The 15,901-nt window shown below is 37.7% G+C and overlaps 1 protein-coding gene across 1 annotated transcript; it reads right to left on the minus strand.

The window, feature by feature from the left end:
* Positions 1-1,251: 1,251 nt before the first annotated feature.
* Positions 1,252-1,888, minus strand: h2bk1 (H2B.K variant histone 1). The gene is made up of 2 exons (XM_028593114.1): positions 1,671-1,888; positions 1,252-1,584 (listed from the first exon to the last, which is right to left on the minus strand). The coding sequence occupies exons 1-2, from the start codon at positions 1,782-1,784 to the stop codon at positions 1,348-1,350; spliced, it is 351 nt and encodes a 116-aa protein (XP_028448915.1). The 5' UTR covers positions 1,785-1,888; the 3' UTR covers positions 1,252-1,347.
* Positions 1,889-15,901: the final 14,013 nt, after the last annotated feature.

Consider the following 15,901-nt stretch of genomic DNA (forward strand, 5'->3'; position numbering starts at 1 on the left):
CATTAAATATCTAACGTTATTAGTTGACTCTCGGATGCTTCTTTCAAAATCACTTAACATTAAGTGTCTTTAAACAATCATTGCAGATGAGTAGGTTAGGTTTGTCCTTCGTGTCACGGGGACTTGTTTAGTTTATTTAACGCTTTCAAGTGCAGAATGGGTCTCGGGACCCCGAAGACGAGGCCCCCGCCAGTTGACGTGAAATGTCATCACATAGCTAGCTAGTACGTGAGGGTCAACGGGGACCCGAAGTTGAACGCAAGGCCAATACAAAACGTCAAATAAACTGAACGGGTCCCAGTAACCCAAAGGACAACACAAGGGTTAGCTAAGTTCATGAGATAACGTGCTAAAATCAGTTTAGCTGACTGACAGCAGCTAAGTTATTGATTAAGCTCCTTATGTTACCCTCTCGAAATCACATCCACCTGTTTGGCGTTAATTCCACAGCTGTCGGCGGGCTGGCGTGCTCCCCATTTATTTATGTCTCGCCAAGAAACACAGGTGCCTTTGCTTTTTTCCGACTGACAAGAGCATGATGATGTAGCCTACATGTGTTGAGTGTATAAGGATTGAAAACAAACTGGATGGTTTAAAAACAGTTTTTGTGCCATTAGAAATATGTTTGAGGTCACTCAGCCCCCTAGCTCATACTCCACTTAATGTCACAATTAATCAGACCTTAATTGTATCTTTTGTACTATTGAACTTTACATCAATAAAATACAAAGCCACAATTTATACACGTGTGCTTTTGAAATTTGTAATATTTCCATCGGGTACATTGTAATCGGTAGCCAATAAAATATACAGTATTCTTCTACCACACGGTCTTCTGTGATGCTGACAGCTGAAACCATCTGAGGTAAAGTAACAATTCAAACTTTGTCAGAATGTAAAGAGGACTTTCGGACTTTGTTAGAAATATTTTTAAATTACCTTGGTCTTCCAGACTTAAAAAAACAAAAAAAAACACAAAAAAAAAAAAAACTAGAAGTTATCAAGAGCACTGAGAAAATACACACTCCTGATTCATGCATGGGTTTCTGAAACATTGTAGTGGATTTAACCAAATAAGTTTGCAAATAGGAACATGTATTGCTGGAATAGCTACAGAAGGAGAGCTCTATCAAAGATAGGGTCAGTGTGCCTGCAATATTGGCATTTGCAGTTACCCCATCTAGTGGTGAATACTGGCGCATTACTAACCCGCTCTAAATGAAAGCAGTAAAAAGGGGATTAAGACAGAGGTTTCTTTTGCTACCTTTATTGAAATCAACCAGGTTTCAAAACGGATGCACAGGTTTGAAAGCCTTGGCACAACAACTTCCGAGTGTGTTCAAGTCTTCATTTGGAGCTGGTGTACTTGGTGACAGCTTTGGTTCCCTCAGACACGGCGTGTTTAGCCAGCTCCCCGGGCAACAGCAGTCTCACTGCAGTTTGCACCTCTCTGCTGGTGATGGTGGAGCGTTTATTGTATTGAGCCAGCCGGGACGCCTCTGTGGCAATCCTCTCAAACAGGTCATTCACGAAGGAGTTCATGATGCTCATGGCTCTGCTGGAAATGCCCGTGTCCGGATGAACCTTTGAAGGCGACGGGAGGAAAAAAAAAAAATAGTTTTAATTTAAAGATACGAAAACCGAAGAAGTTACAAAGCTTTTCCACCCACCTGTTTCAACACTTTATAGATGTACATCGCGTAAGTCTCTCTTCTTTTGGCCTTTCTTTTCCCCCTTTTCTCACCTGCAATCTTTCCCTTCTTTTTGGATATATCATTCGTCATTCTTTAAACGATGTCAACTCTTAACTTTGACAATATTACGTAGGCTACGTCTAACGCTCTATCAAGTACTTTAGGAACAAGTATCCTCTTTCTCTGGCTCAAGGACAGCTTTTTATGTAGCGCGTGCGTTAATTAGTGACTGATTTAGTTCACCTGCTCTGTTTTCTGAGCAGCTAGGCTTGCGCTCCACATTAAGATACAATTAATGACTATGATAACGAATACAGCTGTTGCCAAGAAGCCTCCCAAACGTGTTGGATTTTAATTCAGGCAGGTAATTGTTTCCGTCACAGAAATAAAACGTTATTTAGGTTTAAGTTAAACCATTGCACATAATAATAGTGTCCACTTGGTGGCGCACTTGCACCAGTTTTAGACTGCATGCAATCTTTACATTGGGGTTGTCTACCTGTAGTAGATTCCACTGTAATCCATTGTATTCTTCCATGTAGCTAGTAGCTAACAACATATGTTAGACTTAGGGTTGTATTTAGATGACATAGATTTACAGGATAACACTTTTGAGCTGCATTTGTAGTCACATTCAGAGTTTAGGTATAAGCTCACTCTTGAGCTACATGTACCCCTGCACTGTTTCCAAGATGGATTAATATACACTGAGGCTATGCTTATTAAAACTGAATGGTATTATGATCAGAGCTGGATTAAAGCAGGAACTTGCCCCAAAAGCCCCAGGTTAATTTTGTCTGATTAAGTTGGTGGCAGATATGTTTGGGTCGCTGGTAATGGAGGTGAGCCCTCCTTTGGTTTTTCTCTGAGGCCCCCTAGCGGCTTTGTCTGCCCTCTTGATGCACACAGAATGTATTTTAGTTTTAGTTGGTGTTACTGTGGTGTCTGATTGAGGTAATGGGGGTATTTGTTTGTTTACTAATGGTGTGTTTACATCCCTAAGCTTGTGTTTGATCCCGGACACTGTTATGTGTAGAACATTTCGACAAGTTTAAGATTTGCTCCAAGCCTGTATCTTTATTACATATTCTTGTTGTGTTCATTGGGATGGAAAGTTGTAACATTTAAATTGGCCATGAGAGTGGGATTGTTGTAGTTATGTAGTGTAATATCGTATTTAAGGACTAACTACATCGAGATTTGATTATAAAACATGTCAGCATTACTGACTTTGACCACACATACATTGTATTGCCCAAATCCCACAATGTTATTGTATTTTTCAGATTTTAGCATTATCTCATATATATATATATATATATATTATATATATATATATATATATATATATATATTTTTTTTTTTTTTTTTTCAATAAGTAGATATTTTCTTATACTGACATACCAGTCACAATTCAAAGGTGTGTGTCTGTGTGTGTGTGTGTGTGTGTGTGTGTGTTACAAACACATCTCTCTAAATGGTAAAGCACTTTATCATGCTCATTCTGTACTAAAATACCAAAGCTTGGGGACAGTTGTATTGGCTCTAAACATGCCACTGAGGTTCCACTCAATTTTGAGATACTTCCATATCATGAATAATGTTATAGTAGGTAAGCAGTGAATGTGAGAAAATAGCTGCAACTTCACTCTATCAAGTAGGCTATTTAGGTTGTAGAGTGTGAAGTAAATTGACAGTAGTGTTAAGGGAAACACCTGAGAGCTCTAAGCAGTGGCGTGTTGCAACAACAACTCCATCATGGAAATGTTTTAGGTTTTAGATAGCTCTGAACTCTTACTGAAAAAGTTTCAATATGTTCACAAAACAAAATGTAAAGAGACACACATTTCTATCTGTCACATAGTACACACAAAACAACTCTGCAGCTCACAAAAATACAGACATGTCAGCTATGCATTAACATGTAGCCTAAGCAATATGACATGTTTCACTGAGCAGCAGAGTGGAAACCCATCCATATTATTTGTCTTTAAAGTTTAACATGAAACACTTTTGCTGTAAAACTTCACAGACCCTCTGATGTTCTCATAGATTTAATAAAGTATCTGCTTTTATTTATTTTTCCGTAAGAAATAGGTACATTTGTGTTGATGAATGAGACGTTAGTGTTAAAATTTGAGTATGCAATTAGTGCCAAATCTCTTTTATAGTACATTGCCATTCCTGTGTCCAGGGTCTTGGACTTTTTCTTCTCCTCTCAGCAGATATTGAGCAGTAGATTACGTATATAAATAAGGCCCTTATCTCTGACAGCATTTATGCAAAGCATTTGCAACAACTTCCACACACATTGAATAACATCCATTGGTCGACTATATTGTGAAGGCCATCTTTTTCTCTGTTGTCTGACAGATTTCTGCAGTTTGCTTGTTTCATCTGTGAAGAGAAGATGGAGAAAAAAAGGTGAGTGTAAGTGCATATCTGCTACTTCGCTTAGTCTGTCTGACAGTAACAGAAAAAGAAAAATGTTGGCTGTTGTGTTTATCGCAGTCTTTTATATCAACATATTGCTAAAGGCTACGAGGAGTGTTTAATTTTTTTCCCCTGCAGGGTTTGTTGCTTAGCTTGATACCTGCAGTGATTACTCTGTAGTTGCCAAATGCATGTTGTTTCGCAGTCATTTATACAAATATACCTGTTTGTGTTTCTGTGAAGCAAATGTTAGAGCTTTATCATTTTGCTCCTTATTAAATGAGTAATGTAAACCCGTCAAAGACAAAACGGCATTTGGTTCTATCTTAGCAATAAAAGTAATGTTGTATACAGTACAGATGAAAAAGGGTCAGGAACATTATTTGCTGACCTAACTACCATTGTGAAAAAAATAGTTGTTTTATTTCTAATATGGGCTACATGCGTCTAAACTACTGTAGACTTGAGTTTGCAGTGTACTTGTGTAAGCTGCTAAACCTAAAAACAAAGTGCTTAGAGGCTGGGATAGTTATGAAGGATCACAGTTTCAGTCTAATCTGTAGTTCAGGTAATGTTTTTGCTCCTTCATACTGGCACCCCTCTTTTCGGTGTGGTGTTGCATCTCTGCTGCTTCTTCTTTAACTTTATGATGTATGTGTTCTTAAATGTCGACTGCTTTACTGCAGGGTTCAGTTCCTAACAGGGTAATTTGTCCTCTGAGGTGCCAAATCTGCATAACTTGGGCATCACAAAGAATGACTTACTGTAATGGCTTCTTTTGACTCTACATCATATTAGGGCGGTTTGCCTGTTGTAGGATTTTTTTTGCTGAACTGTAGTAATTATAGCACATTACTTAATATCCAGCATAGTGAGAGTGGCAACATTGCTGCTTTACTGTTTTATATACTGTTACTTGTCAAATCAGGTTAAACTTCAAAGCTTTTGCAGCACTTGGTGACTGCAAGCAGCATATTAGGCCAGCAGTATGAACCACATTGTTTAACTATATATTATTGACCAACCTAAACCATATTAATCTTGTTAATAAATCAGATTAAAAGCGTTTCTTTCCTTCAATTATCAGATATATCCTGGTTTCCGTTAGCGCTCCATACAGTAACTTTTGACATTTGATCATTTCTGGCAGTGCTAAACACTTTAATGTACATTAATCCAGATAAAGATGTTGTGGATTAATCGACAACACATTTATTGGATGTGCAAAACAGAAATCTGACCAAAGCTAAACATGGAACTGTAAACTCAAAGGTCTAGCATTTACACAAAGTATGAGCAAATATATCAGACAATAGCCATGAATATTAGGCATTACTGTGAATTACACCTCACTCTTGTCTAGATTGCATTAGGGTTAAATAGCCCATAAACTTTACAATATTTAGTTGCTTTAACAAACATATCTGGACTAGTCAACATGCAGTTATTACATTATGAAGAAACAGACTAACTTTTATAAGAGGTATTTTAGGCCCTGAATTTTCCACAACATTAGTTCTAGTAGTTAAATCATATTCAAAGGCCCCCAAAAAGAGAGTGCAGTGCTTAGCAGCGCCTCAAATATTACCACTTATTAATATTCACTGTATTATTCTGTGCATTCTACCATCCACTTGAAAGCCAATTACTGTTGTAAAGTCCACCACTTTCAACCTGCAATCTGCAACAACAGGCATGCCTGCCAGTATGGATTTGGGATTTAAGTTTGCTAATCTTTACACAGACGTTACCCAAATGTAAAGAAAATGCAAATAAATGCAGCGTGAAAAGTATTTGCATTCTATTACTGAATATGGAAATTGAATGTCAAATGCAGAGTTATGCAACAATTATGTTTATATTTGTTTCACTAAAAACAATTCAGTTAGTTATCCCAATCTAGTATCAGTAATCAGTAACTGTGAAACCATGTATGTGTCACCATCACAGTCGCAGGATTTCACCTCAAGGTTTTTCTGTTTTTCTCGTATAAAAGGTGACGTTAGTTCAGACAGGACACTTAATACCATGGCCACAATAGGTAAGGTTATAGTCAACCCTCTGCACATCCACCACACTCCACAAATTGGTCCAGTACTTGAAGATGACAAGATTAGACATGGTTGCTGCTGTTAGTTTGCTTACTTTTTTTTAGTTAATGTCTTTTCAGCAAACTCCACTGCAGTATACATCTGATAGTACTCCCAACATGCTCCCGAAGATACTTGTGTTATGATTCTCATTGTAGAGTAGTATCTATAAAGTAGCATCACCCTTCAGCCAAATCCATATTTAATTTCTGTTTCAGGCAGTAACTCAAGGGACTTTAGTTTGTCAGCAACATTGACTTACATGGCTTTGTTTGGAAATGAAGACTCAGTGAAGGTTTCATATGTAAAATACGCACAGCATCATCCATCACTGTTCATTTTTTTTTTTTTTTTTCAGCACATTAATCATTATCGGTCATGACTGTCTGTGAATACAAAGGAGTGCAGCTGAATTTATACATTTTAAAATATATTATATATTATCTCTCCTTGAGTCAAGCATTAACCACTTGTAAATTCAAACATCTTCATCAAGTCAATGACAGTTTGACAGGAACAGTATTAGATATATTTAAGGTGTTCTGATGGTGTGAGTTAATGAAAGTGACTCAATCCTGTATTGATCTTAGCTTGTACTGCTTTTGGGTGGAAGAAGCAAAAAAAGGCAGCTGTCTTGTAGTTTTAAAATTGCAATATCTCAGACATTGTTTTGGTAGACCTATTCTAAGTCTTGACATTCCCTGTCAGGTGAAAAGACTGTGATAGGCGGATTCAAAACCACAATAGACTATCACTTCAGGCATCATGTTGCATTTCTTTCTGTGAACATTTCTTCTGTGACAATTGCATCTCGACTGTGACAATGTATGGTTGACATTGCATTTCTCAGAATTGTACGGATGGAATGGTTTTAATAGTTTTATCTGACTAGTATACCTCTCTACAGTGTTGTGGGTAATGGTTGCTATGGTCTGTGTGTGGTTACTAGGGCAGAATATTGATTTAATCCTCAAGGGCTGTGGTCCTATCCTTGGCAGTTCACCTATTGTTATGATAATAAGACACCCCTGGGTAGCCAATGAGTGACCATCTTGTTTGGTCCTAGGGTAATTGAAAAGGCTTCTCAGAATGGTGTGGTGAAATATTAACCCCAGCAAAATCATCTCCCATCTCCAAGCCTGAAACTCTCATGTAGTCACACACAGTAAACCATAGCCCTGGACTGCTAGACTGTGAAATGCAAATTGGGATTAGTCCATCACTTGGAACTAAAAAGAAATGAAAATATTTAACCCATGCTGTCACAAGACTAGACAATACATAAAGATCTTAATTCAAATGATTAATGCATAATGTTAGTATTAATGAAGAAAGCATTTAACCAGCTGGTTTCGGTTAAAATGTTAAAAGGTGGACATTTCTGGAACTCCATTATGTATACCAGTGCAATAAACATGCAACCTGTAGCATTCTTGTAAGCGAGCAAAATGTTGGCGAAAGAAGGCTGCCGAAGCAGATTAGAAAATAATAACACAGTGAAGGTGGTGTCCAGATTGAGAGACTTCCCCTGTGAGCACAGACACACAGGCAAAGCAGCCATTCAGCAGTGGGATGGATCCTGACTACTAAAGAGGGAGAAAGAGAGAGTGAGGGAGGAAGAGTGAGACTCAAAGAGAGAGAGCAAGAAATGGGGGAGTGGTGAGAGAGAGAGAGAGAGAGAGAGAGAGAGAGAGAGAGAGAGAGAGAGAGAGAGAGAGAGAGAGAGAGAGAGAGAGAGAGAGAGAGAGAGAGAGAGAGAGAGAGAGAGAGAGAGAGAGAGAGGAAGCGAAAAAGAGAGTGAAAGGCTCCACACGGCAGAATATAAATCTGTATGTTAACAGGACTAAAGCTTGAGGTCTCGAAGCGGCTTCAGTGGCTGTGCTGGTGGGGGGTGGCCATAAAGCATCAAGATGGTCTTCCCTATTAACTGAGGATCGGTGCAAATAAGGAAGTGGAACCCGTGGGAGCTGTGAACGCCGGTTGTCAAGCACAGTGGTGGGCTGGTCGGAGGTCTCTGACCCCCCATTTTTATTTCTGGAAGAAAAAAGAAGAGCAAAAAAGACACGAGAGAAAAAGGAAGGTGACAGCGAGGGACTAGTGAGCCATTTCTCTCTTTATTACTTCCATTTACAAAACCATTGCATCCCATTATCACAGCGATGTAGAGGCATTCTCTCCGGTTAGAGGAGGAAGGGTCCCATTGACTGCTGAGGCTTAGCACCTCTCTCCAAACGCTAGCCTTTTTCATTGCAGTCCCCCCCTCACCCCCCATCTCTCGTCTCTATCCTTTACGTCCGCTATTTTCTCTGTTGTTCTTTCTTTTCTTGTCCCTTGAATGCTTGTCCTTTTCACACCACTCAGGAATCAGGAGGCATTGCGTTTTGGTAGAAGTGGGTGTTTCTGGAGCTGTCATTGTGTTTGGTGCCGCTACAAAGGACAGCTGAGCAGGGAGTGAGAGACAGCCTTGGAGATAATAAAATAGCATCCTGAAAGAAAAGGGGGGGACCTGGGACTACAGGAACAGCTGACAACCAATGGAAGGTGAATTCTGATGGAAAAAAAACTGTTACAGAGACTGACAACCATTTTAGGGTAGCTATTTATTGAGACCATTACCACTTCTTGAGGAAATAAAGAAGCAGTGTGCCAAACCAACACTGCCGTTGGATTCTGCTATTGCTGTTGCTAAGCAAAGTCTTTAACCTGAAGTTCTTGGGCAGACAGTATTGATCATCACTCTACAGCCATGAAAGGAAGCTCAGAGGAAAGCATTAAAAGCATCAGGGCCTCCAACCTGCAAGATTTTGCTAACATATCTACCTTACATGGTATGAGTCACATATTTGCCTATGGGCACATGGCTTTCCGTCGGTTTCTTTGGAGTATTTCCTTTCTTGGTTCACTAAGCTTATTGATACTGGCCTGCAGTGATCGAGTGTCATATTACCTGGAGTATCCTCATGTCACCAAGCTGGACGAGGTGGTGGCAACAAACCTCACCTTCCCGGCTGTTACCTTCTGTAACCTCAATGAGTTCCGCTTCTCCAAAATCACCAGAAATGACCTGTATCATGTGGGAGAGCTCCTGGCCCTCCTTAATAACTATCAAATAACCAACCCACACTTGGCTGACCCTGAGCTTCTGGCTGCCCTTAAGGATAAGGCAAACTTTCAGAACTTCAAGCCCAAACTGTTCAACATGACTGATTTCTATAACCGTACAGGTCATGACATTGGTGACATGCTACTTACATGCACCTTTCGAGGGCAGGATTGCTACCCGTTGAACTTCACCACAGTAAGTACTCTCTTATGTTAACATGCTGTAATTCTGCACAGTATACTGTATTTTCTGCCAGACCTGACAGCCTGCCTGATTGTTTTATGTTCAGAGTTTTAATGTTGCTTTAGCAATTTATTTAAAACCGATGTCTGGCTTTAATGTATCTGGTTCTCTAATATAGTCCAGTGTTAATATTGTGGTTGTTATTTCTTGAGTGTTGTCAGCACTTGCAAAAGCTGTTATTGTTGGTGTTGCATGGTGTACTGTAGTTAATGTTGATGCTGTGCTGAGAGCAAATAGTACATATAGCTTGTGATAAGGCTAAGGTCCTAAAGTGAAATGCTGCAAAGATTTGCCTTTTTTCCACTACCGCCTCCCTAAGTGATCTCTGAAGACAGCTTGGCTTCCAAGAAGAGGGAAATCATTTTTGTTAGGTGTTGTGTATCCCTGTATCTGACTTTTTCCATGAGGTGTTGTACTGAGGTCAAATTGATGGTTTTAACATGCACACAGGCATTTGTTATGGCAAGTCTGACAGCTGCTTTAATAACATTGTTTAAATCGAAGTTCCTAACTTATTGCTTTCTTATGAGGTTGGAGTCGCCATGCATTCTGTTGTCATTATTTTCCCACCTTCTTTATTCTGCTCATTCAACTATTCAACAGTGCTGCTCAAAGTGATCGGTTTCAGACTAGTTATTCCTCAGTAGCCAGTGTGAAAAAAAGTTTGTTTTCAAATTAAACTTCTACAAATATTATTTTAGAGATCATTCAAAAAAGGTAACATGGTGCTGAGTTATCACCAAGCATTCATACTGTGTGCTTGTATTCATTCAACACTCCATTTGGCTATGTATTCAGTCAGGCATAACTTTTCATTCAACCATTTAGTATGAATGAAGTTTACCTAAGTGTAAATGGTTTGCTTTTTGTTTATTCTGTTTGCTGATAATGAAGCTGTTAATACATACCTATGTAATGATATTATGAGTATTTAATTGAAAAGTAGTTTGAAATAGACAGTCACATAAATTGGCCCCACAGTTTCATGTGTTTTAAATTAGAAGTAATCGACTATACAGTATTAGTTAAAGCAGAGACCTGGATCCTGGTGACAACAGACAATATATCCTCGTAAAGATCTAAACATGCCCACGTACTGCAACTGCATTGTAATGTACTCTAATATTTTTTTTAAAAGTGCTACTTACACAGGGAGTATTAAAAGGCCTTAATGTAATATATATATATATATATAGGAGATAATGCTAAAATCTGAAAAATACAATAACATTGTGGGATTTGGGGAATAAAATGTATGTGTGGTCAAAGTCAGTAATGCTGACATGTTTTATAATCAAATCTCGATGTAGTTAGTCCTATATATATATATATATATATATATATATATATATATATATATATATATATATATATATATATATATATATATATATATATATATATATATATATATATTATAGTCAGTTTCTGTAGTTTTACTAGAAATAAACGTCTTTAAAGAAACATTATGTAGTTCCGTAGCCTAACTTTAAGGGTTAAATTAGTGCTTCAATAAAATCAGCATCATGAAAATGATCACATAAGAAATTGTGTTATAGCTGTCGTTTCCCTGTAGTCTGAAATTCATGTGTATTATAATGTTTTTCCTGTCATACAACCTGAGCTCTCTACTCTTACTGCTATCCAATGCAGCAATACAGCTTCTAGTTGAATCTGACTGTTTAATTACTATTAGCACATTTTGTTTGAGTGAAATAGAGACCCCAAAAGCAGTAGGCAAAGCTCTACTTGCCTTAGTCTGGACTGCCCATTATTTTTTATTTAATATTGGTCAAAAAGAAAAAAAAAATAAGATGCTGCCTAAGGATAGGCATTGGTGCAATATCACTTGTTTCTGTTTCACTTCCCACTCTTATTTTAAGACATTTTATTATTCTCACTGTGTGTCCTATATCCCATCTTTTAAATTGCAGGTTTGATTGAGCAACACCAAACTTACTTATCTCTCAATTGAGTCTATCCACTCACAAAAAAATATGATTTCTTTTCTTCTGTGTATCTTTAATCAACCCTGAAACAAAATCCCCACAGATGGACAGTTTTAAGTGACTCACTACTGTCTTCAGAGTTGATCAAAACTCTTCTCTAGTGTGAGGACATAAGGCAATAATTTAATATAGATTTTCAATCTTACTATTTTTTCAACTTGTATCAGCAATATTGTGGGTTGGGAATGTCTCAATTTACATGTTTGTTTCCAAGCAGCACTCAAGAGTGTCTTGAGAAACAAATTATTCATGGGAAGCTAATTGTCATTGTATTGCTTGATTGAAAATGCTTTCAGCGTCAAATAAGCTGGTAGAAACAGTTAATGAATTTAGATTTCCTGCGTGTTTACTTGTTTTTGTGTGGCAAATTTGGTGGTCCAGCAAACTGTGAACTTTCACCTGGCCATGAATTACTGGCATCAGATTTGAACATCCAGGTTGATTCCCATCCATCATTGTTGTTTGGATGGAGTGGGTAAAGCAGTGCCATGCCATATTGCAATATTCTCTCAATGGGCAGAAATGTGTTTGTCAGGCCATACCCATCGAGCTGAGTGTTTGGTGATGTATCTGATAATAATCTCGCACAACTAACTAACTAATAGAGTAACTAAGTTCATAAACTGCTACAGTGGGGGGAAAAAACACCTAAGCTACAGTTTATTAGAAATCTTCTGCAGAAAACACGAAAATCAAGACCTGTTTCTAATATAGCAGGTTGTGTTTTGTTGACTTTATCTAATAATATGTGTCCATGCGTTTTTCTTTTCCAAACAAATAATCACTGATCCCTGGCAGTACACTGATATTGAGACGACTGCTACAGGATATTTTCAATTATTCAAGTTCTCCCACAGACATGTTGAGAGGAAAATTTACAATGCAAAGGACTGTGGGAGTGATGAGCTTTGACCTTGAATAAATGAAGGAAGAATTCCATTAAGTCTGGGTTATGATGCAGTTGGGAAACAAAGCATTCAAAATGTTTTGCATTGTAATGGGTGGGTGGGCAAGGGAAGAATGTCAATTTGTGTTGCTAATGCAATTAACCACTTTAATCCCTCTTAATGATTTTATTTGGGCATATGTTACCAATGTCATAACAATATTTAGATTTTCCTTATAGACCATGGCCAAATTTTAAGAACATTAATACCACCAGCTGAAATTCAAAATGGTTACTTGAACATGAAAGTTATGAAAGAAGTTAGCTCTGTAGTGTCCTGACAGTTCTGCCAGGGCAAGCTATAAATATTTAAAGTGCAGTTATTTGTTTAAGAATATCGTGGTCTTTAGATAATTATATTCTGTAACCCCTAGATTCTTAAGCTTTAATTTCTCTTAAGAAAGATGAAAGACATTTGACACAATCTCTTTGGTAAAATGTAAAAATCTACCTTCCAGTCTGAAGTGAAAGCTCCTGAAATCTCACAAAAGCTGCTTTCCATCTCTACTGTAATAGTAATCCTGAAACCTCGATTTAGGATTTTTCATTTAAAGTTCATAGTAGGATTAACCAGATTCTAATTTAGACATACAAAACAGTAATTCACCTAAATAGTTTAATTTAATTTACTGGGAGTTATACAGATTCTTTATTTTTTAGATGGTATTTGAGCTTTAATGGCTGTGTTCCTGTCAACAAAATTACCTTTATCAATATGTATTTATTGGCTTGCTGTGGCTATGAAAGACCACATGAGTAGCCTGTGAGCTGTTAGGGTTAATTTCCTCAAAAATGTTTTGTTTAGATGTTGATTGTCAAATTATGAATTTGTAAAATAAAATTACAACTGATGATTTTTTAAATATTATTTTTTGATTATCTTGGGCCCCCTCTGAGGGCCTACAGGACCTTGATGGTTCCCCACCACCAACACTATGTAAATGGCACCTCACTCGATGATAGACTGCAGCTAGTGAACAAGAAGTTGATTATCATAATCTGATAGTGTGGATGTAGCGCTCCATTCTTAAGTCTTTACAGGTCATGACAAGTCCCTTTGGGCTACATTTCTGTCCATTTCTTACAGAGTGTGTAAAATCGGTATTCATCATCACATTTTGCTGAAGCTCAGTCTTAAAGATGTGAGTTGTCTTTCATTTTGTCATTCAGATGACAGCAGGGGCCAAGGGGATGAAACATGGCTACAGTTGAGATGGGCTGACTGACACAATGTGACTTTTGATCTATACCTTAGATATTTATGTTTTGAGGCAGAGGTCCTCAACATTTGTAAACTTCTTTCCCCTTTAAAAATAAAAGTTTACAGAGTGATAACACGTGTTATAGAGGCTATTTTGCACAGATATGAATACAGGGCTGCCTTGAGATTTTAGCTTGCACTTATATGCCTTGTGCACAAAAAGTTGGTTACTTCTAAAAAATAAAGGTAGGTAAAACAGGTAGGCTACATATAGGCTTAGTGCAGTAAAGTGCTTGTTAAGTAATTTGAAACATAATTTTCATAATTGAATCCTTTGCAGAGTAGGTTCTTTTGTTGGCAACACTGAAGTAGCTGAGTTGGCAGAGTAAAATATTACAGTTCAGCAGATGGTGATGCAGATTCTGTTAATAATAACTATAATGATTAACTGTAAGAAACTGTAACATGTGTATTTGTCTCAACTCTTAAATAACTAGATTTCAAATGTCTTGAAAATAATAAATATCAGCCTCTAGATCTTTCTCACAGATGACATATTGATTTGCCAGACAGGTGTAACTAATAACATTACTAACAGCTGCACTGTGTTTGAGTGTAGTAGTGCTAGGACCTTAAAACCTACACAGAATGAAACCATCATTAAAGCAGCATTTTTTCTTTACTTGGGAGCAGTTGGTCAAACTGAACACAATACCCCTGGTTAGCAAACAGTTGCCTATTTTCACATCCAGCAGACACAGAGCAATACGGAAGCATATTACATTCATCGTAGAAAAAAAAATGTAGACACCTTATCTCGTAATTACGAGATCCTGATCTCGTAATTTTGAGAAAAGATCTTCAGGGCTCCACACTAACTTTTTGCCTTGGTTGCACTGGTGTGCCTAACTTTTTTTATTTAGGTGCACCAGCACAAAATTTAGGTGCACCCAAATCTTTCCTCGCATCGCCGTAACGCTGAATGGCGATACACGATATATAGCTCTGTATTTTTATATATATATATATATATATATATATATATATATATATATATATATATATATATATATATATATATATATATATATATATATATATATATATATATATATATATATATATATATATATATATATATATATATATATATATATATATCTGAGAAAGCTCCTTCATAAGCTTTCAACAACAATAACAGACTGATTTAAAAGAGAAAGAGGACGCCCGGATAGCTCAGTTGGTAAATATAGAGGTTTGACTCTGATCTGCGGCCCTTTCCTGCATGTCATCCCTCTCTCTCCCCTTTCATGTCTTCAGCTTTTCTATCAAAATAAAGGCCGAAATCTTTAGAGAAAAAAAAAAAAAAGAAAGACCAAGGGAGTGCGATGGATTGAAGCATATGCTAGGCTACTCAGAGAGTGACGGCTGACTCATTAGTTACACCCGTCTTGTGTAGGCTATGAAATGTCTGTATCGTCCCTGCGCTGCATTTTATGAACTATGATCCAACTGAAGTTCGTTGTATTTAATAACTTCTAATGTGTTTTTCGCCGTGGAACAAAGCTATCTTCAAAATTTAGCTGGTGGGGGCCGCCTGGATAGCTCACCTGGTAGAGCGTGGGCCCCATGTACAGAGGCTCAGTTGTATAGAGGCTCAGTTCCAGCCACAGCGCCTGCAGGTTCAATTCCGACCTGCAGCCCTTTGCTGCATGTCAGTCCCCCTCTCTCTCCCCCTTCAGGTCTAAGCTGTCCTATCGAATAAAGGCCTAAAATGGCAAAAAAAATTATCTTTTAAAAGGAAAAAAAAAAAATTCAGCTGGTGGGAACAAGTAGTTTTTAAATCTGCTTCATTAAGCTGATCAGTTTTAGTAAAATAGATAAATTATTTAATCCACGCTATACTATCAGCTGCTCTGCAGCAGCAGTTTATGCTGTATGTGCACACGGTGAAGGGAAGCAACATTGGAGGCCGACAGGAAGGAAGAAAACAAGATCCTCCACTGACGGTTTCATGAGATGATGAATTGTGAGAAGTTGTGAGCAGACGTATTCTGTAAACTGTCTCTTAGAGGGAGATGGGAAAACAGGAGAGCATATCTGGAAAGTAAGAGAACTTGTAGATATATACAACAAATAGCTAAGGGGCCCTATTTTAACGATCTGAAACGCAAGTATGAAA

This window comes from Perca flavescens, chromosome 12 (genome assembly GCF_004354835.1).
Source record: "Perca flavescens isolate YP-PL-M2 chromosome 12, PFLA_1.0, whole genome shotgun sequence".
Classification (NCBI taxonomy): domain Eukaryota; kingdom Metazoa; phylum Chordata; class Actinopteri; order Perciformes; family Percidae; genus Perca; species Perca flavescens.

Bases quoted from the DNA above. Each gene is read 5' to 3' on its own strand.
- h2bk1 (XM_028593114.1), bottom strand. From the start codon at position 1,784: ATGACGAATGATATATCCAAAAAGAAGGGAAAGATTGCAGGTGAGAAA. The intron at 1,585-1,670 runs GTGGGTGGAAAA...TCGCCTTCAAAG, and splicing joins TCTATAAAGTGTTGAAACAG to GTTCATCCGGACACGGGCAT.